Source organism: Cydia amplana, chromosome 20 (assembly GCF_948474715.1).
Source record: "Cydia amplana chromosome 20, ilCydAmpl1.1, whole genome shotgun sequence".
NCBI classification, from domain to species: Eukaryota; Metazoa; Arthropoda; class Insecta; order Lepidoptera; family Tortricidae; genus Cydia; species Cydia amplana.
In genome coordinates this window covers 5,998,451-6,026,198 of record NC_086088.1, presented here as the reverse complement: position 1 = coordinate 6,026,198, position 27,748 = coordinate 5,998,451, and the positions used below count along the sequence as shown (strand labels likewise).

General features: G+C 36.2%; 1 protein-coding gene across 1 annotated transcript in view; it reads left to right on the top strand.

Moving 5' to 3' along the window:
• Positions 1-27,497, top strand: part of LOC134657493 (T-cell leukemia homeobox protein 3) — a 58,462-nt gene extending 30,965 nt beyond the window's left edge. The window contains exons 2-3 of the mRNA XM_063513066.1: positions 2,054-2,282; positions 27,203-27,497. Coding sequence (XP_063369136.1) covers positions 2,054-2,282; positions 27,203-27,497 — 524 coding nt within the window. The remainder of the gene's footprint in view (positions 1-2,053; positions 2,283-27,202) is intronic.
• The last annotated feature ends 251 nt before the right edge of the window (positions 27,498-27,748 follow it).

Here is a 27,748-nt window from a genome sequence, read left to right as displayed (position 1 = left end):
TCGTTTTGTAACTTCGACCCTTGAATTTTAAGAACCCTTATTATATCACTGTTGCATAAACTACTATTTTGTGAGAGTACGATGTTAAACGAATGGGCACAAATAAGGAATGTATGATCTCAATTACTTGCTTTTACTTGTAATAGGTACAGTCGCCCTCAGATATATAGGAGCCTCAAAAATAACTGACCGTTAATGTGGGTTTCTCTAGTGTAAAGTCTAAATGCTGTAAATCTATATCAAGTGTTCATATCTCAAATATAGTGACAGGTAATCAAAGTAAAGATTAACAAAAAGTTTTTTTTTTGGTTACTTACAGTTCTAGAGATATGATAATGGCAATAAAAGATTACGAATATTACGATTCACTTTAAAATAAAACTCTAGAAATCATAATAACGCACTTATCCCATACGCCATTAAAAAGAATAAGGTAATCATTCCAAAGTAGCAGTTACACGTAGCTTTCAAAATTACCAAGATGGCGGCGGATTACGTTTTTAAAATTCGAAACTCAATAAATTACGTTACAAACAGAGCGTTGTGATTGGCCAGCGTTCGGTAATAGTCGAGTAATGGTCGGTTCTCGTAATAGATCGATTTGTATTAAATGACCCGTGAGATGAGCTTGGTCGTTAACATTACGTTCAGTGCCAATGATATAAAATGATATTTATGGCTATTGTAGTCTAATGGATCCATTTACGTTTTATGGTTTTGTACATACAAAACATGTTTAATATTCTTGATGTTTAGTAGATTATACTCTGCTTCCTACACATAATAACATTGAGACCGATTTCAAACCAGTATTGTGTTTTTAATATTTTAATTGATTTAAACTATAATTATAATTGAACCTTATTAATGATAATATCAAAGTAATAAAATGAGTCTTAACTATATAGGGCTTTATTATAAGCTCGATATCTGACGGCAATATTATTTTAAAGAACATTGTTACTGAGACTCTTAATTACGTATTGAACCTTTGGAGTCTTTGGACCATAGTAGTATTAGTACCTATTATTTTCTTCTTTATTTATTTGAATTCTTTATTTACTTGATTTTTCTTGTACGTATTATTATTAGTAGTTGCGTGGTTTTACAAAAACTGCTAAACAGGCGGCCGAGCCAAGGTAACAATCGCTCGCGCTTCGCCATCGAATCGCTTTGTGTCTCTTTATCACTCTTCCATATAAGTGTGACAGTGACAGTTGCGTTACGTTCGCTACATAGCGTTAGCGATTGGCATGTTGTCTTCGGGGCCAGGTTTTGATGAAGAAGACAGAGTTTATTTCCAATTTACATGTAAATTTGCGTGGAAATATTGGAAGTGTTTAATTTAACAAAAAATAATTTATAATTCCCGTAGAATTTCTTAGCACGTGAACTTATTGAGGATATTTGACCTCATTCGTACCCGTACACTGGTCTGGTTTCAGCAAACATAATAATTCCAGTTTTATTATGAACTCAATCGTTTCGCGTAATAGCCTGTATAATTTTATACCAATTGTACGGACAATTTAACATACATACAAACATACATAATGGAGCTTTATGTTTAATGAGATTTTTATTTATTCATGAGAGCTATTAAACCGTGGTTTGAATTACCAAGATAACATGCAGATGATGTTTAATGCTTGGGTTTTTAGAAATAAGCGGAGGAAATAATTATTTTAATAAGAAATGATGTGATCTAGTAATGAGTTAGGAAAATAAATGATTTCTTGGGCTTTCTGCTAGGTACATAAATATAGTAAGACTGTGTATTATTGAAACAGGAAAATCTAATTGAAAATCGATTAAGGTGGATTGTGGATCAATTAAAGTGTGGACTAGACATTTTATTTTCTATTTTCTATATCTTACAATAAAAATAACTTAAATATTTTAAGTATCCTACGATAGACAACCGTTCGCTAGTTCTATAAATTAAAAGCGACATCTACCGGGAAATTTAACTGTTTTAACTAGGCGTTTTATACAATAAAATGGCCCATATCCCATTTTAGATTACATTATCTCACAGTAATTCTCTTTCCAGCTTCCTTCCCCATCACGAGGCGGATCGGGCACCCGTACCAGAACCGAACGCCGCCTAAACGCAAGAAGCCCCGCACCTCGTTCACGCGACTCCAGATAGCGGAGCTAGAGAAGAGGTTCCACAAGCAGAAATACCTGGCGTCGGCGGAGCGGGCCAGCTTAGCGAAGACCTTGAAGATGACCGACGCGCAGGTCAAGACGTGGTTCCAGAATCGTAGGACGAAATGGAGGTGAGTCTCTTATACTATGACAGAACCCTACTTACCTACCTACCTAGAGGAATAAATAACCTTACTTGTTTCTCTGTGACTATGTGATCGGATATGTCAGTGTCAAACAAGTGTCAAAAGTGACGTTTCTTCAAACAAACGCATCACTTTTGACACTTGTTTGACAGTGACGTATCCAATTGCTCACATGACTTGTACAGTCACAACACGGGATTGTAACGCCATTTAGGGTTCTGGCTAAATTGGTTAACCCATACTTACGCTATGGAATGTTCAATTTAGCTAGAACCTTAAGCGGCGTAACAATCACGTAGCGTGATGACTGTACTTGAATTTCCCAAGCAATTTAAAATTTTCGATTATATCAACTCTGGGTAAACTCAGAAAGAAAAACGAATAAGTACTAATAAATAAATGGTTAATACCAAATATTACTATTATCAGTGCTAAATAAGTGGATTATCTCTCATTTTCTAACGCAAGGCCGCGCCAACCATTTATGTTTTACAAAACTTACATTAATATAAGTACGAACGAACGATGCCAACTTTCCCCTAATCCTTAACTTGTCTCCAGCATTAGTGGAAGAATTAATCAAGCAGCATATCGGCGCCTAGTCGGTTCTCATTAACCGATAAACAGGCTAATACTAAACAAAACAATAAGTAGGAGATAAAACCCATTAACACGGCCTACCTGCGGTGTCGTTCTGATCGCGCGGCAAGCACGGGCAGGGGCCCGTTTCTCAAAAGCTTGTAATACAAGCGGATGTCAGTTTTTGACAGCTTTTGTTAGAAAGGGACACAACAATACAATAATACTACTACTACTAATAGTCGTAATTGTATTACAAGTTACAAGCTTTTGCAAAATGGGCCCCTGGACTTCGAAAATCGTATTATTGCTCTTATGCAAGGAGCCTGATTCGGATTTAAGAATTTGCTACGGTTTTGATCTTATTTTGATACGACCTTGAAGACGGCTCACGCTGATTGGTGCATGCGAGATGAAGTGAAAGTCGTGCTCAAGATGCGCGCCAATCACCGAGACGATCTTCAAAGTCGTATCAAAACCAGTTCAAACCCATGACAAATTGTTAATTTAGAATCGACTTCAAGGTTGATGTTCGCGGTAGCCCCCCCTAATCGTAAGTAAAAATTAATAAAACCTCAAAATTAGATATTTTATCTTCATAAAATCTGAATTCCGTACAAAGTTGTAATATCTTTTTAATAGCTTTTTAATGGCAATTCGTACACAGACTTTTAAAATCTAATGAACAATCAGCTGCAGCTTGTAAAAGTTTACAAAATTAAAATTTATAAATACGTGCACATTTACAAGGATGTATACCTACTTGTTACACTTTTTAGGGTTCCGTACCCAAAGGGTAAAAACGGGACCCTATTACTAAGACTCCGCAGGCCGTCTCCGTCCGTCCGTCACCAGGCTATATCTCACGAACCTAGACAGTTGAAATTTTCACAGATGATGTATTTCTGTTGCCGCTATAATAACAAATACTAAACACAGAATAAAATAAAGATTTAAGTGGGGCTCCCATACAACAAACGTGATTTTTGACCGAAGTTAAGCAACGTCGGGCGGGGTCAGTACTTGGATGGGTGACCGTTTTTTTGCTTGGTTTGCTCTATTTTTTGTTGATGGTGCCCTCCGTGCGCGAGTCCGACTCGCACTTGGCCGGTTTTGCATTATCAAATCATACATATAAACTAAAATCAACGATTCAAAACCAATTTTTTGTGATACATCTTACCTATTATTTATCATCATATTAACACCTTTCTCTGTCGCCTTTCATCAATAACCCTAACAATAGGATAATCCAATAGCACAAACAATAAACCTCTAGTATCAGAGAGTAGATCACGAGTGTATGTTTTTTTTTACAATGCAGTGGCATGGCGCCGCGCGTATCGAGCAAGCGTTATCGAATCCGAACACAAACAGCGCTTGTCCATTAGAAGTAATCGCCCGTGATGCCACCAACACGATTCGGACCGGCATTGTCTCGCAGTTTTGAATTTAGAATGCTTTTGTTGCCGAGGGGTTTTACTTTTTAATAGGTGCCTATAACGTTTTGCGAGCGGGCAGAGCTAAATTGAAGTAGTTTTTTAAGTTTTTCAACTGATAAGTGATAAAAAAGTAGGTGAGCATGTAGTTAGGTATAGGTAGTCTGCCAAACAATTTTGTCTGTAGAAAAAGGCGGGAAATTTAAAAAAAAAGATGATAATACCAATTTTTTTAATTTGCCGCGTTTACTACTGACGGAAGCGACTTTAACACTTAACAGACTATTATTAGGTATTCATAATGACAATGACTTTGTTTTACGTCTACAGCAAAGAGAATGAATAATTATGTGTTCCGTAAGTATATTTAGGTATTTTTATTTTAAATAAAAGCATAACATACTTATATTAGGTATATAAGATCGACTGCCTTACGATTGTTGTTTTAATAGGTTCAGTTCACTTTGTTCCCGTGTACGTCAATTTTATTAAAAGGTTTTCTTAAGTAAGTAAAGTAAGATTAAATAAAGAAAAATAAAAGATAGGTAGATAGGTACCTGAAACAAAACACAACCGTCAAGTGTTGCATTATTCCATTAAACCACAGACAAGATATCCTCCAGACTGAGCATAGTAGCGCTACCCCCTCTGCCACAAATACATATACGGTAGTTTTACTCCATTTTTGAGTCAAAATGTCTTTGCGTGACGTCCGTGTCTTTGAACAGACCAATCACGGCACGGGACTAGCTCACCTCGTCCCCCGCACCCCAGTATTTTTGGCAGCATCGGTTTCATGAAATAATTGCTCTAAACTCCGTCTAGAGGATTCCTAGTCTATGCATTAAACCTACTGAAGCTATCAAACCTGTAAACATGTAAGTAGATCATTAATATGCCATAAGATGTATATGTTTAATTTGAATATTGCTCCGTGTCATGTCATCGTATTTAACTTATTCATGGACTTAAAAGCCTCGTCCGAACATGTGTCCTATTGATTAAACGCGCTCATTAAATTATGTTAATTGTCGTTTCCGAACTACAGTTATTTGTTTATCATTTTGTTTCTGGTTTAACGATACAAAGAGATTTTAAACTGCGCTTATTCTACATGTGGCACATATGACGTCACTCAAGAGTTGATTTTTTTAAAGGAAAAATCTCTATGGCCACGGGATATTTGCAAATACGGCAGTACTGGCAGTGGCATTCAATCCGCCAGTGTATTTTAGTATTTTGTGCAATAAAGTTTAAATAAATAAATCACTACATAGTATAAAACAAAGTCGCTTCCCGCTGTCTGTCTGTCCATATGTATGCTTAGTACTTTAAAACTACGCAACGGATTTTAATGCGGTTTTTTTAATAGATAGAGTGATTCAAGAGGAAGGTTTATGTATAGGGTCGCTAGTAAATCCTAGAATAAGGATTCCAGAAAAAAATATCGATATCGATAATAGGGATGTTTCCTGTACTTAAAATAAATTATTTCAAACCATGCACGAAACCTTGATATATTGAATTTTTCCCATTCATAGGTCCCCGACTGCATCGAAATAAAATATACAGGTACAGTCACGATCCTAAATGAGCCTAAACTTTTCCGTTTGCTGTTTACGACCCTGACAGAACACTTACCTATATATTATATTTTACATTCATTAAGTTGAGTACCTAACATAACTAAAATTTATTTTTAGCTTTTCAGTTCGCTTATAAACTGCAGTCGTGTTTTTTAATTTTTAATTAATTTATTTTATTTTATACATTTTAGTGACCATACAAACCAACCACATTTTTTATATGATTGAAGGTACTTAAGTTGCTTCAATAAGGAGCTTTCATCATGTTGATATTTGATATGTTAGCATAAAACGTGCTTAAAAACCTAAATACGTCGGACCCAAAAACCAGACGTAATGAAAAGTGCTATGGCTTAATATCTCTGCAACTACATAATTATTTCCCATTAGTTGGCTTTCGGCCTTCGCAATTAAGATACTTAGGAAAGCTGCAGAAAGCATGCACCTTTCTTACGTTCCGGGCCTTCGGCCCTACGCGAAGCTCGGCCTTCGGCCTTTGCAATTAAGAATCTTGGGGAAGCTACAGAAAACGTGCACCTTTCTTACGCTCTAAGCCCTACGCGAAGGTCGGCCTTCGGCCTTCGCAATTAAGAAACTTGAAAAAGCTGCAGAAAGCGTGCACCTTTCTTACGCTCCGGGCCTTCGGCCCTACGCGAAGCTCGGCCTTCGGCCTTCGCGATTAAGATACTTCGAGCTGCAGAAAGCGTGCACCTTTCTTACGCTCCGGGCCTTCGGCCCTATGCGAAGGTCGGCATTCGGCCTTCGCAATTAAGATTCTTGGGGAAGCTGCAAAAAACGTGAACCTTTCTTACGCTCCGGGCCTTCGGCCCTACGCGAACCTTCGGCCTTCGCAATTAAAATACTTGGGGAAGCTGCAGAAAGCATGCACCTCTCTTACGCTCCGAGCCTTCGGCCCTACGCGAAGCTCGGCCTTCGGTATTTACAATTAAGAAACTTGGGGAAACTGCAAAAAGCGTGCACCTTTCTTACGCTTCGGGCCTTCGGCCCTACGCGGAGCTCGGCCTTCGGCCTTCGCAATTAATATACTTGGGGAATTTACAGGAAGCACGCACCTTCCTTACGCTTTGGAGCGTCGACCCTATGTGGAGTTCGGCCTTCGGCTTTGCAGGAAGAGCCCATCTGTCTTAAGCTCCCAGTCTTTGCTTCTCGTAAAATATTGTTTCACAACAGTAGCACGTGTGCTCCGGGATTTGCAAAATTTGTTTTGCAAAATTAAAATCATCATCAAAGACCTGCCTTCTACAGTCATGATAATAGTGTCTTCTATTCAAAGTCTCAAGTTAAATCTTATAATAAACAGCACAATATGTTTATTCAGAGTACCTGAGCATTTCTCAAATAATTTGTACATTTCGATCACATCTTAGATTTCTATAAAAATTGGTATGCTTGTAAAGTACACGAAGCTGAACAATTTCCACCATATTTCCCAAAATGTCCAAGAAAGTTTGTATGAAACATTCCTTTTTTGTTACCAAATGTGTAAGGAAATCTAGTCAATCGTTCAAACCGTTCCTTTCGTATAATTTGACACTTTCGCAATTGAAAATAACGTAAGCGCCACGATGAGAAGCTGCAAAGAGAAATGTCATTAGCGCGATGTAGAACATTTCGTATTTTCTCTCCAACGATACAATTAAACATAACTTATATATATTCGTATGATCGCCTTAAAAAATCCTTTCTTTTAATATCCCATTCAATAGATTTAGACAATTCATTTATCTTTGCGTTATACTTATATTTTGTAAAATCTTGTCGTACCTAATGAATAGTTTAAACCATATTTTGTGTACAGTTTTAGAATCGTCTTTCAAAATCCTTTATTTTAATACCCAACTCGATAGGTTTATTGGTTTTATTTTTGTTTCGGTTGCACAATTTGCAGTGCATAATCCGCCATATTGGTTTTGTGATGACGTCACATAGCCTATGTTACTCGGGATGACGTAAGGATTCCAATGATATCTCAAACACCTAAATCGGTTCAGGCACTTAGCTGTTACGGTGTAACAAAGAAACTTACATACGCACATACAAACATGAACCCTGAAAACAATACACTCTTTTTTTGGGGCAGTCGTGTAAAAAGTAGGTGAGTTTACCGTGACGTCACTACATTCGTTTTCATATAAATCCCATATTAGCAAATCGTTTTGACAGTTCTAAAAAAGAAGCTGATTTGACTAGTAGGAATGTAACCTATTATGGCATAGACCAGGTATTACATACTTCCGCAGACTAATGACTTAATGAATAGATACTAACTACGCTACAACCATTTAAAAAATAGTATATTTACAAAAAAAAAATACATGATACTTTAAGTCAGATCTATCTTTCTTTCACATTTTTGGCGGTAAAGTACCTAAGTATTTAATATTACCCACACTGCCATCGATTTAGAATGCCTGCAGACACTTCGTTTGGGCCGAACCTTTAAAAAAATACACATTTAAGTAAAGATAAAGATAAAAGAGGATTTATTATACAGTTTAAGATATTCTAATATGGTCCACGGACATTAACATTCTTGAGACGTTCTTAAAGGTTGGCTTTTACATGTGTTTGTAATGTAATCGTTTTCAAAATGATTATTTATACTTATAAGATATAAAAAGAAATAACGGCTTAGTATAAAACCTTTATATCTGCCTATGTGTTTAGTTTGTGTTTCTTCATACATTACAAGTACTCATAGGATACTCAATTTGAGATTAGATATTAAGACATTTAAGATGGATCTCAAGACGGTGCGAATAACAACTTAAATACTTTAAGCAGCGCTACTATCAGGAATAATTTATTTCTATAAATAAATACATTTTTAATAAACGGAAACTCATTTATTTTTTCTGGACATGTAGGTAAACTTATCTAGGTAAACTACCTAACACTAGGTATAGGTAAACAAATATATTGGAACACGACAGTATTACCATTGGAGTAGCATAATAGTGGCAAATTTGTGCAGTGCAGTTGCAGTGGCATTAAGTTTGCCATTTGTACTAGTTTGTATTTTGTGCAATAAAGTTTAAATATAAATTCTAAAATAAGGATTCCTGAAATATTTTTATCGATATCGATAATTGTCAGAATAAAGAATGGCAACTTTAGTTGCTGCAATTTATCTGATGCTAAATATAATAAGCTGTTTTTAAGGTCTAAGCACTTTATGCTTATTAAAACTTCTTTCTCATCTTTCTTTCCTTAGAAAGGACGAGTTTATGAAGACTTACCTACCCTAGAACAATAAAAGTAAAACCAGAAATAAATTAATACGATTGTCATTTCAAAACCTTTGTAAAAACCCATTAGATGTCACTAACCTCACCCAATAAATAAATCATTATTGGTACAGTTGAATCGTCATCGGAGTCTGGTCGCGATAGCACGGAGTCATTTGTCATAGATAAAAGCTATTCATTTGGGTTGCTAGATTGAGTGTCTGGGCTTAATGTGACGGAATATCATTATAACTCGTACTATTTGGGATTATATGACATTGACAGTCGTAGATATGACTCCTTCTTGGCATTTTAAAAGACACATTTTTAACCTTTCGTATATGTGTGTGTGTTGGTCAAAAATCGTACATCCCCCGTGGAGGATAAAACAGATATTATCGTTTTCGAAAATAAAACTCTAATAATTCGGTCTGTTACTTCTTCACACTTAAACCGATGAAGCGATTAAAAGATGACATTAGTATGGTTAGTTTGAGACCCGCGGAAGGACATAGGATAGTTTTTATCAGCCATCATCACGCAAACGAACTTGCAGGCAGAAGCCTCAATAATTACATGTAAAAATTAAGGATTTTTGAATAAGTATTAAGAACCTTATAAATAACGAAATAATATAAGTTTACTATTGAATAAATAAAATATGATCGTTAATACATAGACTGTACATTTTTGAATTGTTAGAATACATACATGCATATGAATGCACGTGAAACAACACGTAATCCAATCATTAAAAACGCATTGTCCCACCCCGCTCATACATTACAATACTTAGCACCCAATTGAACGAGAACAATAGCACCATTACTTACCACACCTATTCTACACTTCAAATACAAAAGAAACTAACACACACACAATTTCCTTATATAGTTACTACCTTTTCCGTCTAGGGCCACATTGCATATCTACCATTAGATAAGCATGTGACAACATTATAAATGAGATGTCGATAAATCGATGCTTGCATAAATTTTATCGATACCGATTCTTATTAGTCGATTCGATTTATGGCTGTTTTAAATGTAAATTTGGTGCGTACTTTACATCTCACCATTAGTTTGATGGATTGTGGAAAGTTATTACATGTAGTTGAGTTGATATACGAGATATAAAAGAAATAGGTATATTGTCTTACATGGCTACTGGTAGACAGAGACACACACGCAAACGATTTCACAATATTACTACTTAGGTACTATCATAAATTATACATTTATAAGATAAAAGTACATTTTATTAACCTAACTATTGAATTATCTCATCTCATCTCAACGATGAGATGAAAAATCGAGATGATGATGATGAATTCGAGATGAGTCGAAATTCTACGTATCCCAGCCTATTCAAGAGACATATTGTTCGGTAGGTTTCATTCTGAGAAAAGATTCGTTATCCCGTGTTGTCGTTGTCACAAACAAAATAATGAGACGTCAAGATTTTCGCAATATTTTTTATTAGAACTGAAATAAATTTTACATAATTATACTCGTACCTACTAATATTAGTGTTAAATATAAAAGACAAAAAAGTGTTATAGTAACTAAGGTTATATACTATAAAAGCTGATATCTAGGTAGTATTTAATTCTAGAAATCTGCTGAATATTACCTAATATTTTGTCTAACAATGTCAATTCACACTAACGTTGCACATGGACAGTGAAATAAACTCCAAAAAAGCAAAGAAATTCGCCATCAATGCTCCACACTAAGTGGGTATAGCTATGTATAAAACACGAAGCAGGCGTTACACGGGCCCGGGGGTAAATATTGTATGAGCAGCACAACTCGGCAGTTTGATCCATACATTATTAAACGGTGGGAAAGACTCCATTTTTACATGCATGCATTGTTCCTGGTTTATTGGCTATTTTTGTGACTTTTACGAACGTGGAGTTTAAGTTATTGTTATCATTTGGGTTAAAGTTGCACTAAGCAGCGGCTGAGTTCTATATAAATGTAGGTAGATGGGTCGATCAACTATTTCCTGTTGTTATTCTGTCCAGTCAGCCAGGGGTCCAGTACCGTCTTTACCATAAGGGCACACGGGGCCCGTGCCCAGGGCAGCCTCAAGGACAGACAGTAACAGTATATTTGATTACCCGTAGTAAATAAAAGATCATAGTAGAAATTTTTTAGTTTAATTAGCTTTATTTACTTTCCAAAAGGGCCCCAAATTCTTATGTGCCCAGCGGCCCCAGCATAGTTTAAGACGGCCCTGCAGGGGTCAATAGTAGATATTATTTTTATTTTTTCTTTAGAAAAATTAAAAAAAACTTTTGTACCACGTTCTACTAACACATTTTTTATGTATAACAGCATTATTTGTTGACAAATAAAACTTTTTAATGACTTAAAGGAGTCCTATACCGGTCACTAGAATTTAGTGCTGCTTTTGTCAGATATCGATAAATTATAGACCATCCCTATTATGAATGCAGACAAATTAAACATGACAGCTTATTTCGAAAGCATGTCACGTTTAGACGGTATTAATTTTGCACTAAACCTGACAAATTTATCAACGAAGCACTATTTTTGCTAAGAATAACTTTCACCTTTCAAGCTAGATTATAAGGGTTGAAAGTGAGGCTCCTTCTAATGTCGAACACGAAACTTTATTCAATAATTTATTACTTAATTCATTTCTTGTCATTCGTAATACGAAATGACCTTTCTAACCGTAATTTCCTCAAACTATTTACACGCTGTAAAGGTCGTTCATTCCCTTTGTCAATTCCGTATTCCGACAAATCGAATTGGAATCGAGCTAACACACAATGTACCGCCCAACGGCAACATGGTAGGTGGCTCTTTACTTATTCACTCTCCCTGCTTCATTTCCTCCCTGTAATTCTTTTCCCTTGTATAAGTGAATATTAAAACTCCCTGAATTAGGGTGCTGTAATCTGTTGGAGGAAAACTGGAGCTGTTGCCACCGCAAACGGTCTATTTCAGCTTAAAGCGTGTCTGGTGATTTAATTTTGGCAAGGAGGATGTCTGTTCACGCCAATCTGGCTTTTGCGACTATAGTTTGAAGACGCGGAATTGCTTGAGGTTTGAGTGTGGAGTTGCGACTGTTTTGGCTGTAGTGTTAGTCGTTCTGGGTGTCTTTGGGATAATTGCTGCTTGTAGGCTGTCTCCTTAGGAATTAAGAAACAAATCCGTTGGCTGATTGATACGAGGTTCGAGAATGTTCGAGGGTGCAAGTTGGCAAGGTGTTTTTTCTTTAACTATTAGGTACATATCTGTTTTCTTTTCGCTATCTTTTTCGATTTACCTATAATCAAAGGCAAAACCATAAGTATATTTTTAGGAAAAACCATAAAAACCATAAGTAGATACAAGTTTACTTGGGCGTGCTGGTAGCAATATAACAAATTACTTACATAGTGACGTGACAAAGGGAGGAGGGAGTTATCGATTTACTTTTTGCCTGTGAAACTAAATTCAAGGTTGCCAGGGTTTTTAAATAATTTTCCGTTAAGAAAGCTCAGTCTACTATATATTTAAATTTATATGTTATACAATAAAATGGAAACGATACATACAACACAACCTATAAGACATCAAATCTGAAATCTACGTAATAAAAAATTACGCGATTTAGTTGTTCTAACAACAACTAATATTCCGCTTTAATTTCTTGATGCATTCGTTTGCATTTACAGAAATACTTTCTTTGGAGTTAATAATTCTTCAAAACCTCTTTCCGCTATTTCTCCGTAAATAACTCATTTCAAGCGGGCTTTTAAAATCCGTTATTAATAAAAAATCTCCAATTTTAAAAGGTTTTCAGAATCTTATGGAATCAAGGTGGCATCAAGCCTCGTCTATTATGCATGCAGAATACGGTCACGTCTCGAACTTCGGAGACGGGGCCGATTTAGACGTTCAACTGTTTTGACAATCTCCATGCCACCAGGCAAGTTAGCCAGGGAGGGACAGACGACCATCGATTAAAGATATCGATAAAAAGGGAATTCATGAATAATAAATTACATTGGTCTCAATTTTAGAATTACAAAAGTCGTGTAGCGTATACGGGCATAATTATACTTGGTTGGTTTGTAGAACAAGTGCCTAGAACAGTATTCTCAAAGCTTCTTAAATTTACACTTTATAAACCCAACAAGAAATATATTTCAACAACAATTTGCTCGGACATAAAGCGGTATAAAAACCGTAGAAAGCCAGAAGTGATTAATAAAGCAGATCTTAATTAGGCGCCATGAATTTGTTAAAAGTCAGAAATGAATGAAACGGTCAGGGATGTAGAATTGTCTAGAAGTTTCGAAAAATGCTTACTCACTCCCCCGTCAAATAGTTTTTATTATATTTGAAGGGTGCACGAAAATAACATACCTATCTCACTTTAGTAACATTTTTAGTAATCGCGGTTTTACAATTTAGAACAATGTCAAAACGTATGGTAATTCCGTGACCAGTGCCCTGTTTATCAAAAGCTTGTAACTTGTAATACAAGTGGAAGTCCCTTTTTGACAGCTTTTGTTAGAAAGGGACTTCCACTTGTATTACAAGTTACAAGCTTTTGATAAACAGGGCACATGTATTATTTAATTTTAAAAAATTGTGTTACAAATTACAGTGGTAGCAAAACATAAAAACTATTTGTCACATTAATTTATTTAGTTATAATAAATCAGTAATTTCTGAACTTATAACGTTCATCTCACTAAGCCATTTTGTCAAACCACGGCAGTTTCCATTATACGCAGCAAAATTTATATCGTTGTCAGCGCGTTATAATCAGGCTGAAATTACTAATTGCCACCGCCGGCTCATTCGCTTTACCGCTTATCTAATTATCAAGACGGGAGTTTAACTGGCTTCTGTCAGCTAGGGATGGGGTAAGGGATATCGATAATTTAATAAATGCGATGAAATTGAGTAAATTAAACTCGAATAGGCCTGGGGCCCGTTTCTCAAAAGCTTGTAACTTGACAAGCGGATGTCACTTTTTGGCAGCTTTTATTAGAAAGGTACTTACAGTTGTATTACAAGTTACACAAAAGCTTGTAACTTGTAATACAACTGCAAGAAACGGGCCCCTGGTGTTGAACTTAGTAAGAAGTCATATTAAATTAATGCAATAATGAATTTTACCGGCTTTATAGCAATGTAAAAAAATAATGTTATACAAGGCTACTTTTTTTAAATTCTGTTCCAAACACTTGCTTTTCGCTAACATAACTGTTATTACTAAATATACAGGGTGCTTCCTGTAACAGGAGCAATAAATTAAACTAAAGGCTGTACTCCTCAAACTGACCAACATTTGTTAAGCAACTTTTAAAAATTATGAATCCTTTAGACTTCCTCTTTTTCATACAAAATAAATATTGTCTTCAATGTACGCCGACATCATTGTGTTTGACGTTGCGTGTCACGCTTTAAACGTAACAAAATTTGCAATACATTGCGTCTTAGAATAAACTTTAAAGTGTAATAAAAATCAAAACATGAGTTATTTTCAAAAGTTGCTGAACAAATGTTGGTCAGTTTGAGGAGTACAGCCTACGGTTTAATTTATTGCTCCTGTTACAGGAAGCACCCTGTATACTGTACTACTGTACTGTACTGTACTGTACCTGCCATCGAGTAGGTCGTAAGATGTAACAAACCTTAAGACACTTAAATGTAAAAAGAGTGAATTATGTTTTATTTAATCCCAACTCTTAGTGCAGGTTAATTACAATAAAATTATCGAATGTCAGTGCTCTAACCAAATGTGCCTTAAAAACATTCTATTAAGCTTTTGATTGGAGTCTGCCCTTGCAAATATAGCCTGGTTTCTTTCATGGCATTGCTTTTAATTAAAACGTGTAAAAATTACCGGTAACACATTTTTGCGTTAGTCTCCTCTTAAGTATCTACTTAATCACTACATAGTATAAAACAAAGTCGCTTCCCGCTGTCTGTGCCTATGTATGCTTAGATCTTTAAAACTACGCAACGGATTTTGATGAGGTTTTTATTTTAATACATAGAGTGATTCAAGAGGAAGGTTTATGTATAATTTGTTAACCCGTGCGAAGCCGGGGCGGGTCGCTAGTATTATGAAATATGGTCGGTGTAGGTACATAACTATCGATAACCCAGCCCACCCTCTTCCCATCCCTACAACCCGCTCATACATTAGCCGTTCTAATAAAGTTCTCGCTACGATAATAGACTTAACGCTTTGTTTAATCATTCATTACCCCGTCCAAACTAATTAGAGCCCTCTTAACTCGTTGTAATACCCTCTGTAACGAACATACCCCTCCAGCGAGAGGGGGGTAATAGCTCATGTTAATTTGGTGGTTTTAGGGGGGCCATATATCAGAAAGTTTGGGGCAATATGAACTTTATTCCGTCGGTTTTAATTTTAATTGAATGTGAATTATTACTTTGCAGTTCCTTTCGGCTTATTTTTGGTAATTAAATTGGTTTAGTTCGAGTGTTTCTGGATTTTAATTTGTTATATAGGTACTTGACTTATTTAACTTATTCAATTACGTCTGGAGTAGGGTTTGCAATCCGGATCCGAAATGTATGAAATTATCCGGAACTGGATCCGGATCCGCGGATCTTCCCATACATTTCGGATCCGTCGTGCAAACCCTAGTCTGGAGTGTATAATTGTGTATTAAATTCGAGATAAATCGTAGGTACATTTATATATTTATATAACCGCGGAGTTATGAATTTGGGGCTCTAAATCGGGTAATTTGAATAAAATAATTATCGTCCTAAGGCTCACGGTCCTACCCGTAGTACTAATTATTTATTTCAATGTACTTAATGTTCAATAAAAATTTTTTTTCCACATCTAAGCTGTAAAAGTAAAAAAAAAGTTCCAAAAGTAAATCAAACTACCTAACACCTTTTTTAATGAAATCTGCTGGCATTTAAGAGAATTTAGAGTACCTAAGGGCCCACACACATACTCACGATACGACGTCGTATTGTTATTGTGTGTGTTGGCCCTAAGTACCTAATTCAGCCGACGTCGGTAGACTCTCAGTCGCAGATTTAAGCAAACGCTCTGAACCCTTGAAGTGAAAAATATAATGTCCATTGACCCGAAATTTGCATACCAAATACACACTTAAACTCAAATACAGCCATCATTGAGCAAGAAACTCTCAATTACGATAAAAGCGCACATTATAATTGAAATCATTCCGATATAACGTAAAAGCTTTACTCCCTGACCGATATTATTCCTTAATTAAAGGATAATCGACTTTATCTCGACGAGTTAAGGTTGATTGGAAGGGTTTGTATGCAAAGTGCTCAGTCCTGTTGTATCTTAATTAGGACGATATGAGCCTGTGTCTTGTAAGGCCGCACGTTAAAAATGGTTGAAAAAGAAAGATCCAGTGATATCAATATATCAGTATTCAAGAGGACATAGTTTATTTTACTTATAGTATGAACGTTCCTTGCAACTGTTCATCTTACCCCGTCTGATACGATACATTAGGGCTTGTGCACAAATCACGTGAGGTTTTTCGGCTATATATATATTAATCATTTATTTTTATAAGACTCGGAACAAGTGTTATATCGAAATAGTACTGCCAAACTGCAAAACAGTTTGATGGCAGTTATTTTTGCTCTTGATTGATTACATTCGTGTCATTGTTATTTTAGCGTAATAACTAAGCATAGGTAGGGTAACGGCACCAGTGGCCAGCCAGGTACCAGTGGTCAGCCTTTTGAGTCGTTTATTGGTCATAAATATCTGGTATATTCGTTTAAACAAATCGCGAGTACTCAAATAGGAGCTTTGATTCCTTATTGGTTAATACGTCACACGACAGGTGCGGTGAGGGAACGGGGGGAAGAAATATACTCGTTCATACAGGTGCTGTTTGTCGACGAGTGCAATAGTGTCATGTCCGCCATATTTTTTACTGCACGTGGTGTTCTCTTAACAGGCAAGAAAAACTATGTTTTAATGTTAAAAGTTATTGTTTTTGTTAATGATTGGTTTATTTATTAGTTTATCTATTAAATTGCATTATATTTGAATGAAAATATCAATATTTCACTTATAAATTGAGGGGGCTGGCTACTGGATAACACTTTTTTCCAAAGAATCCAATGCCCAGCCCCCCACGGCTGACCTTTGGGTTATTCGTTTATTTTATTATTTTCGAGCCAATGCGACCGTTAGGACCGTTAAATTTACATTTTCAAATTTAGTTAGGCATGCCCTAGTCAATTTAAAGTAAAACCCAGTAGTCAGCCGCATTTGAAATAACGTTTTAATGCGGCTGAGCACTGGGTTTCGCGGATCCAGTACTCAGCCATTGACCTTGCTTGGTACGTCGCCGCCAAAAATATGTCCACATTTTTAAACCCTATCTCATTGAAATAAGGTTCAAAAGTGTATACATATATTTGACGTTAACTATACATAACTATCATTTTGCTTTTTCCTGGTCGGTAAGTATATGACTTTTTTTATTAACCTGTCGAATCCCACGATATGACGTCACCATAAGCGTTCTGGCTCATATATGAGCCGTGGGAGCTGACAGATGAATGATAATTAGATCTGCATAGACTCGATTAATTATTTTTTACCGAATACCTACTAGGAACATAATTATACATTACCTGATTTATCTCGTTAATTTTTGACGGATTAATTATTAGAAAATAAATATTGCGATTTTTAGTTTGCAAACAAGTAGGTAAGTAATACATATATGCAAAAAAAGTATAAACTAAAATTAAAAACTACAACTAACTACAATAGCAATAACTAAAAATTATTAATAAAAAATAGATATTTGTATAACATCGTTGATTTTGATATATGCAAAAAATTATAAACTAAAATTAAAAACTACAACTAATTACAATAACGATAACAAAAATTATAAAGAAAAAAAAAATTATAATATCGTTGATTTTGATATAAATATTAGTGATTTTGATCTAATTATTATTATTGATTATTATTATAGGCTGATTACTGGGTACACAGAGGCTGCTTACTGGATTTTGGAGGCTGACTACTAGAGAAAAGTGCCACTTTTTGTTTAAACTTAATTAGAGATATTATAAAGAGGATTGTTATTTTTTTAAATGCTTTGTTTTAAAACTATGATAAACAATTGATCTAACCATGTCATTTGTTTAATTATCCGACTAATGCTGTAGAAATGCCGAACGTTCAAACTTAAAAAAGTCGTTATAAGGCTGACTACTGGTGCCTTTACCCTAGATACCATGGCGTGTTGATAGTTGACATTAAAAATCTGGATTTTAAAACCTTCTGCCAACAATTCACAAGTTCCAGCGCCGTGACGATCCCAAAAATTACCGTCTTAGACTTCAAATTCGAGGTAAAGTTCAACCCACTTTATTTATTAATAATTCCAGAGACGCTTAGCGTAAGTGTGTTCACCCCTTTTAAGTAAAGGCCATAGAGTTAAGTTGTGAGACGGTTTTACCCTTACTGAGGAACTTGGAGACTCAAGTTGGGAATATGAGGCTCTTTATGGTTGAATATTTAATGTTAGTAAAATAGGGGTAGTTTTAAGGTCGTTTAAGTTCGATTTTACGGCATTTGCTTATTATAAATAAAACCGTTTTTGTAATTAGGGTAAGATACATTAAGTTGATTTCGACAACGAGGTGTTTTCACACTTTTTGTTTCGACAATACTCTCTGACTATTTAATAAGTATGCTTCTGATACTTGCATCTTGATAAGTATATTGTATCGCATTCATTTTTTGATATTTGATAGGATCCGACAGAAGGGATACATAGCAGAATGTCCTCGTCGCAAAATGAGCACTAGTGGCACTAGTGCAAATCGCAGAAGGTGCAGGTAGTAAAATGTGCAGATCGTAAAACGAGCAGGTCGCAAAATGTGAAAATCGTACAAAGTGCAGGTCGCGAAATGTGCAAATCATGAACCTATAATATTACGGACAGAGTTTCGCTTACAACACAGCTGTGATTCCAACATCCACCAGTTTCTAAGTATTTACGCGTGACACACACACATTGACAGCCGACATCCACCAGTTTGCCGTCAAACGAATCGAAACGTCATTGAAGTAAACAGGTCGAAGAAAAATATAAAATATGCCGGCATGCGTAGTTAAATCCTGCTAGAATTGTACCGATCGAAAGAAAAAAAGTCACGGAATAACTTTCATACTTAAGTTTATCAATTAGTACGTAAAATCACGATAATTTGTTGTTTATAAATTATCAAACTGCAAAACAGGAGTGTGACCAGTAACATGAATAGGGTAATTTCCCGAAAGTAGGGTAAATGATACCCTACCCTTATTAAATCATTATTTATTAAGAGATCATTTAGGTAAATGGTTAAATTATTGATTGTGCATTTCAAACTAGGTCGGTATGGTAATTTCCCGATACTAAGGAGCGATACTTAACGTTTGTTTGTTATGTATTATAATTTTTTTGTTGAAAACCAGATATATTTCAAGTTAAATGTATAAATTAAAAAAACATGACGAACTGATTTCATTACGATGCTAAATATCATTAGGTATTGAAAATAATGTTTGCACAAAGTAATTGTGCAATATTGCGCATTTTCAAGACCCATAAAATCAGATACGTACACACCTTTTTTATTGTCTAACGTAAAACTGTCCTAATTTCTTATTTTAAATAAAAAAAAAAAAAAAAACTATGACGATATTAAAAATAATTGTTTCACCATTAGGGGAAAATTTGTGTTAGATGGTAACACTCGTCTACACGCACACATTCAAACCGGCCGCCATTGCAGTGTCACAGTTTGTCTTAGGTGACAGTCCGTCCGTAATATTCTAGGTCCATGGTGCAAATCGTAAAAAGTGCAAGCCGCATAATGTGCAAATCATAAAAAGCGCAGGTCGCCAAATGTGCAAATCGTAAAAAGTGCAGGTCGGGAAAGGTGCATATGTAATTTGCTTTGTGTGTCGTCCCTAGTTTAACTGCAAGGTAGAAAGGCCGACGGGCATATTTCAAAGCACTGCCTCACAAATTATTTGCTCATAAAACAATGTCACGATAAGGTATCAAAATAATAAAAAATATACCAGATTTGTTTAAATTTTTTTAACATTCGGTAATCAACAGACGCCTTATTGGCAACGATTACGCTTTTTGGAACTGTAGAATCCGAGCTCTATTTCAAAATCTACACATTTTGCGACCTGCTCATTATGCGATCTGCTTGCACATTTTGCGATCTGTTCATTATGAGATCTGCACATTTTGCGATCTGCTCATTATGAGATCTGCACATTTTACGATCTGCTCATTATAAGATCTGCACATTTTGCGATCTTCTCATTATGAGATTTGGACATTTTGCGATCTGCTCATTTTACGTAGCCTGCACATTTTGCGACTTGGACATTCCGCTATGTATCCCTCCATAGCACTCGATTTACTTTACAGGCAATGAAGTAAAAGCAAAAGAGTCAACTCTGTTCACAGCTCACCGTTGTTCCAATATTTTGATAGTCACTTGTCATGAGAATCGCTCCTCGACATCATAACTCAAAGAAGATGATTAGGCCCGACTGGTTGGCCAACTGATCCGGGTTGAGGTCGCTGTCTTGCGGTCTGGGCGATTGTCAGGCCTTGAAGTTGATGGTTACACACTAAACTGAGACTTTTAAGCCTTTGTTTTACCTTTTACGTTTAAATGTGGTCATTAGAATATAATTTTGGACATTTGCGAATGTTGGGTTATACGAGTAATATAGTATATTTCAATAGCTTTAAAATATTTCCCCGATAAGTTTTAAACACATTTTTTTTAAGCCATGGTTGCTAAAAATAAACGAAGATGCCATAAGTATTTATTAATATAGGACAAAATAATAGATGACATTAACAAGCCTTAATCAATTTTGATGCCTAAGATAAGTGAGTAGGTTAATTTCCAATACTTGTGGCATATTCGTGTTAAGAAAATGACATTCAGTACCTATGTGGTTAGTCCCGCAATATTGGTAGTGCTTTAAGAAAGTTCTATGAATAAGTAGATATGTGTAAGAAATACGACATCCAACCGCTTACATTTTTTCCATTTTGCTAGACACCTAGGTATATTCAAGTTATTATTTATTACATGAGGTGTAATCTAAAAGCAGATATGCCATTAAAATGCTTGCATTTTACCTAAGTACATACTTTTGAAAAGTGGCCAAGTACTTAAGATTTATTTATTATGTAGTAGGTGCTCAATACTCAAATATAAATTATTTACAATACAACACAACTTAAAACCGCAACTTAAGGCCGGCAACGCACTTACAAACCATCTGGTGTTGCGGGTGTCCACGGGCGGCGGTAATCGCTTACCATCAGGTGATCCGTCTGCTCGTTTGCCTCCTATATCATAAAATAACATAAATAAATAAATAAAAGCAATTGAAGAATAATCGAACAAAAGCGACGTTATTTTAATTGCCTTTTACAATGATAGCCAATATCAATAATCGTCCATTAACTTCTTGAATGGTAAGCTCTTACGTCCGAGGGTGCGTTTTGCGGGATTACGAGTACCGGTATTGTATTTAAATATTCATACCGATAAAGGGATCAATTCGTCGGCGACGAGTCAGGTTGGTAAATAATGAACGTAGAGGAACTTAGCTAGGGATGTGAGTTCATAGACTGAAATATTCCTAAAGAGATTAGGACATATTTTGACTAAGGTATAGAGTAAGTGAAATTAGGGCTTGTAGAGTTAGAAGCTTGGGTCTACTAGAGATCTGATCACTTTTTGACAGTACAACTTATAAGGCTCGCTTATGGTTTCGTCTTGTCAACATGAAAATGTTTTTGGTGGGATCAGTGTGACAAGTGGGAATTATATCGGTATATTATAAAATATCGGTTATTTTATCGGTAAAGGGATGAATGCGACGGCGACGAAAAGTCGGAATCACCTAGGTGGGTGAGTACGGCAGAATTTATGTTAATTTATGTGAGTTCATTGACTAAGAAATATTTCAAATTATTGGAAGAAAATATTTAGAAGAAAAATAGATTTCTCCTATGTATAATAGGACAATGGAATTTATACCGTCCACCTAATAGGATCAATCTGTCAATGTCGATGAGTTCTCGTACCTACTCATATTGGTTGGTAAATAATTTATTTCTATTTATATAAAATTAATTTGTATTAAAGTTACTGTTTTTCTTATAAAATGCTACAATAAAAAGTGTTTTTTTGTGTGAATTACCTTATCTATATTTTTCGTTCGTTTTTTTAAACGAACTGTCTTCATCGTTTATACACCGCGTACTAGAATTAATCTTGCTATATGTAAGCATAAAAAGTAGCTATTCTGTGTTAACATAAAGCACTTCAATCTTGCTAAAATATTCCTCTCTCGCGGGAATAAATGGTGCCTCATAAGTAAGGGGAGTAACAACGTCTATGTACAATTTCGCGAACAACTTTAAAGAAATGTGTTGATATTTGTCATTTTCGAAGGATTTTATTCAGTAGATAACTTAAAAATGTGTGTTATTTTTGCAATATTGCAAAAATGAAAAATAGTATTTATTTTGTCAACTGCCTTCTATATATAAGGGGTTGCTTGTTGCTTATCGACGATATCATCATTCAATAATCTATGTTCTGTGAATATTGACTGTTTATACATTAAGATATGTTGATGTTTGTTATTTTCGAAGGTTTTTATTAAGTAGATAACTTAAAAATGTGTGTTATTTTTGCAATATTGCAAAAAAGAAAAATTGTATTTTTTGTTTCAACTGCCTTCTATAAATAAAGGGTTGCTTATTGCTTATCGATATTGACTGATTATACGTTAAAAGATTTAGTTTATAAACAGTGCTTCACAGACATGGTTCTCAATCTTTCTGTAGGTACCTATTTTCCTGTAATATCGATTGAATGGCCCCTTCACTAAAGCCCAAAGTTTATGGCTGTCAAGGCGGCTTGGCTTCGAAGTTCAACTGCTGGTTTAAATTTAAACCGAAGTTGTAGGGGAGAAACTGTCGTATTTGGATCTTCGGCCATTGGGGTCTGCGGTTTTTGAAGTCAGAGTTAATATCCTTATTGAACAGTATACTGATTTAAATTTAAAATTCATTGTCATATTCCAAGTATATTTGGTAAACAAACAACTAATCCCCGAATTGATCGAGCCCTAATTCAAAATACAACCAATCGCACTGATTGGATAATTGACGTGAATCAGTCAGCAACTGACTGGTCACCACGGCACGAAAGGTCTTATGTGACGACCAACTTCTTGTTGGATCTGAATAATAAAAAGCTCACTAGATCTACCTTGGATCTTTTGGTTAGATCTATGGTTAGTTTTTTTGAACTCGGAACTTACTTTTATTTCAATACTAAGTCAAAATTCTAATTTAATTTGTACTTGTACAAGTACGCCGGGTTTTACAAGCGTAGAATGAAGGGGTTTTTCAAAATGGCTATCCTCGAAGCGATAATAAAATGCCCAAATAGAAGTACCTACCTATTAAGCACTTTTTTTTGGTGATTCCATGTCACACAATGTTTCAGGGACAACATAATAAAACACTATCAATACTATCATGTTGTCCCTGTCACGCGATGTTTTATAATATAACTTTATATAACAGCTAGGGTGGGGCCTCCATTACGCATCTCGAGTTTTAGGCAACACATTTAATATGTATTATTAAAGTAAAAAAATACTGTAGATTTTCACAAAATGCAAAACGCGATAGCGACTGTTCGAGTGTCGCAGTGTGAACGTGTTAATTTTCTTAATTAAGAACTATGCTTACAAATCTCATCATTTTATATAAGCACAACCTGCAAATCCTACAGTGGATGTATGTTTTGTGAATTGCGTAAACTCGTCTAACCCCATCAGAAGGTCTTAAAACGTGATACCACTAACATAATCCCTTTTAAATTGGAAGACAACTAAACGCAATATTGACGGGCTAAACTGCTGACGGGCTAAAGTTTCTTAATTGATACCCTAATGGCGGTGGATGCGATCGATTCGAATAGACTAGTTTGTCATTAGTAATAAGGCTTTTCTAATGCATGGTATTTTCACTCGAATTTTGTAGTTGATCTAACTAGAATTGGGTTTGGAATTTAATTAGTATAAGTACTATATATAGGACAAAGTGTGACATATGTAGAACTTTGGTAATGAAATCAGGGCATGTTTTAATGTAGAATGGTCTTCTAACATTCTAAGAAAAGCTTAACAGGTACGCGCACATTTTTATGAGACAAAAAACTAACAAAGTGAATAATACTACCATTAAAAATGAATTTAACATTTAAAAAAATGCTTTAAGATTAATCAAAGTTATTAAAGTTTATTTAATTTTGCATTCCTATTAATAATAATTTTCTTAGGTGGTTTAATTAAACCATATGTCATCATTTAAAGACATCAAGAATTAACATCAGAAATAAAATAAAAAAATAAGAAAAAAAAAACCGACTTCTATGCGGCCCGGTGAAAGATTATTGTAGATGGTGCGCTATGTAGAAAAGGAGGTAAAACCACCCACTTTTCTAGTAGCATTTCGTTTCTGTAAGGCTCGCAGTTCTAACCTAACCTAACCCACTTTTGTTCGGTTCTGTGAGGATAGCAGTTCAAACTTTTTTTTTTTTAACCCGAGTGGTTATGTGGGACTCCCGTCTAGGCTAATGAGGCCCACGGTATACCCCCTAAAAACCCCCCATATGCCACCTCGCCGCCCTATTGTTGGGGTTACGGGAACGCTTGCGTACGCATCCGCGACCCCACCGGCGGCAGCCGCCTACGAGCGGCTCCTTCGCGAATGCCCGAAGGCCCTTCACGTTAGGCGCGCCAGATGGTTCGACGCGCCTTCCTCCTCGGCCTCCGTTCTGCACTGTAGCGGACCCCCCCGAGCCCGCCACAAGGAAGCCACGGACGCCAGAAAATTCCCCGGCGCCCGGCGACAGATCAGGTCTATGGTTCTGCCGCAAAACCACAACTCGGCTGCAGAGGATAGGGAGAACGGCACATCGTAACACCGACACTCCTCTTCCTCTGCAGCCCCACCAACGCCGCTACAGCGGAACGGCCCCGCCAAGTTCGCAGGGGATAGGGAGAGTGGCCATCACGCCTCTTCCCCTGCGATCCCACCTCGGCCGCCGAAGATAGGGAGAACGGCTATAGCAGTTCAAACATAACCTAACCCACTTAACAGCGCATATGCGGTGCGGTGTACGGGGGTTTGAGCGGGAGGGGTTTGGCCTCATCATACTTTATACCTAAGTACATTTTATGGTAGGTAATCATAGTGGTTTATTTAGTTTAGGTATCATAGTGGTTTTCCGGGTCAAGGTCCGGGTCTGTGTCCGAGTCCGGGTCCGAGTCCGGGTCTAGTCCAGGTCCGAGTCCGAGTCCGAGTCCAGGTCCGGGTCCCAGTCCAACTCAAAGTCGAAATTCGAAATCACCAAACGTGTCCTATGCGTCGTTGAAGAGTTCTGTTCTGATCATCATCAGCAGTTCCAGTTCATCAAATGCGACAGTTTTTAATGTTAATGCTTTATTTTATGATGAAAATACAGAAAATTCTATACGTGTGCCTTTAAGCTTTGAGGAGTTCCCTCGATTCCTCATGGATCCCATGTTCAGAACTCGAGCTTGACAGAAATGTGGCTTAAAAACTAAACTTGCTTAACAAACATAACGAAGAGGACAAATCGCCAAACGTGAACTATGCGTCGTTGAAGAGTTCCATTCTGATCATCATCAGCAGTTCCACTTCATCAAATCTCACGTTTTTGAATGTATATGCTTGATTTGTTAATAAAAACACAAAAATCACTATATATATGCCTTTAAGATTTGAGGAGTGCCCTCGATTCCTCATGGATCCCATCATCAGAACTGGGTTTTGACAAAAACGGGACCAATCTGTATGCATATACATACAATCAAAAAAAGAATTTTCAAAATCGGTCCAGTAATGACGGAGATATGGAGTAACATCATAAAAAAAAAACAAAAAAAAACATACAACCGAATTGATAACCTCCTTCTTTGAGATTTGGAAGTCGGTTAAAAACTAAATGATAGCACATTTAGTTCATTTAGCACAAAAAGTACCTTACCAAACTATTTTAAAAGCTCAGACTTCACCAGTGGATGCCTCTAGCAAATAATTGAATTAAATAATTCAATTGCAATTGGTTTCTGTGTCCGCTGCATAATGCACTGCCATTAGCGGGCGTGGACAAACCGCATGCATGCGGTATTAGATTTAATTGTTAATTGCATTGTTTATAGCCCGATTATTCGCTAATTACATTGGATTGCTTTGGTGTTAATTGTTTTAGTAGTCCATCTACTTTCAGTGTCATTTAACTTGACAAAAGGACGACTATTGAAGTGTTATTCTATTATGTGGCTCACAATTTGAAGCCACACATATTTTTGATTTGACACGCGATGCCGGTATTGCGTCAACCATATCTTTCAGACTAGTGGAAGCATATTTTAGTTTACATTTTTGTCGAACCCTTCAGATTAAGATGCTTACCCAAAAATGCCAGCCTAATAGGGAATTACATTCTATGGACCCTTCGTTACTCAAACTTACACATTAGATTCCGTAATCCATATTGATTTACCATGGTTTAACCCTCTCTCGTCCATGAAAGATACGTGGACATTTACATCATTTGGGTCTCTATGGTTTCCCAAATATTTTTAAGTCATAATGTATTATTTGCCCGTATTTTCGGTAGTCATAATTCACTTGGTTCAGAAACACGTCACTTTTCAGGATTGACATAAAACAAACCTAACTTAACCTATCTATAGGATAACCTTAACGAAAACCCTGAAAAGTTTTATGACTAATGATAATATGACAAACAATACATTATGACTTAAAACTTAATGGGAAACAAAGGGACCGCACGTCATTTATACAGATGAAGTCATAATAATTTGTAACAATTATTTTAACACATTCTTCATTGTTCCAGACGCCAAACAGCTGAAGAGCGCGAAGCGGAGCGCCAGGCCGCCAACCGACTGATGCTCTCGCTTCAAGCCGAAGCTTTAAGCAAAGGCTACATGCCAGAACCGCCATCTTCAGCGCCGTTATCAGCGCTCCACTACCAAAGCCCTGCCAACTCAGCGCCGGCTCCCCCTTCGAATACAGCGCTCAGCGCTTTACAGAACCTTCAGCCCTGGGCGGGCAACCAGGGGTTCCTGAACGCTCAAGCGGCCAGCGCAGCGCCGCCGCACCCGCCGCCTGTGGCGTCGCCGATTTGTTGAATAAGGAATTTTTGGTAAAGATAGATGCGAAATAGAACCTTTAAGTAGGAAAAAAGGGTTTCTTTGAATGCAAAAAACATGGTATGTTTGATTTTGGATAAAACTTACAGCCCTAGGCAGAAAATCCGTTCATTAACCGGTCATTGAACAAAATTTTATGATTATTACTTACTGTATTTTTTTTTAAATTGCGTGTTGTATGGATTTTGGACTTTACCTTTCACTGCTAATTGAACATTTGGAAAATATTT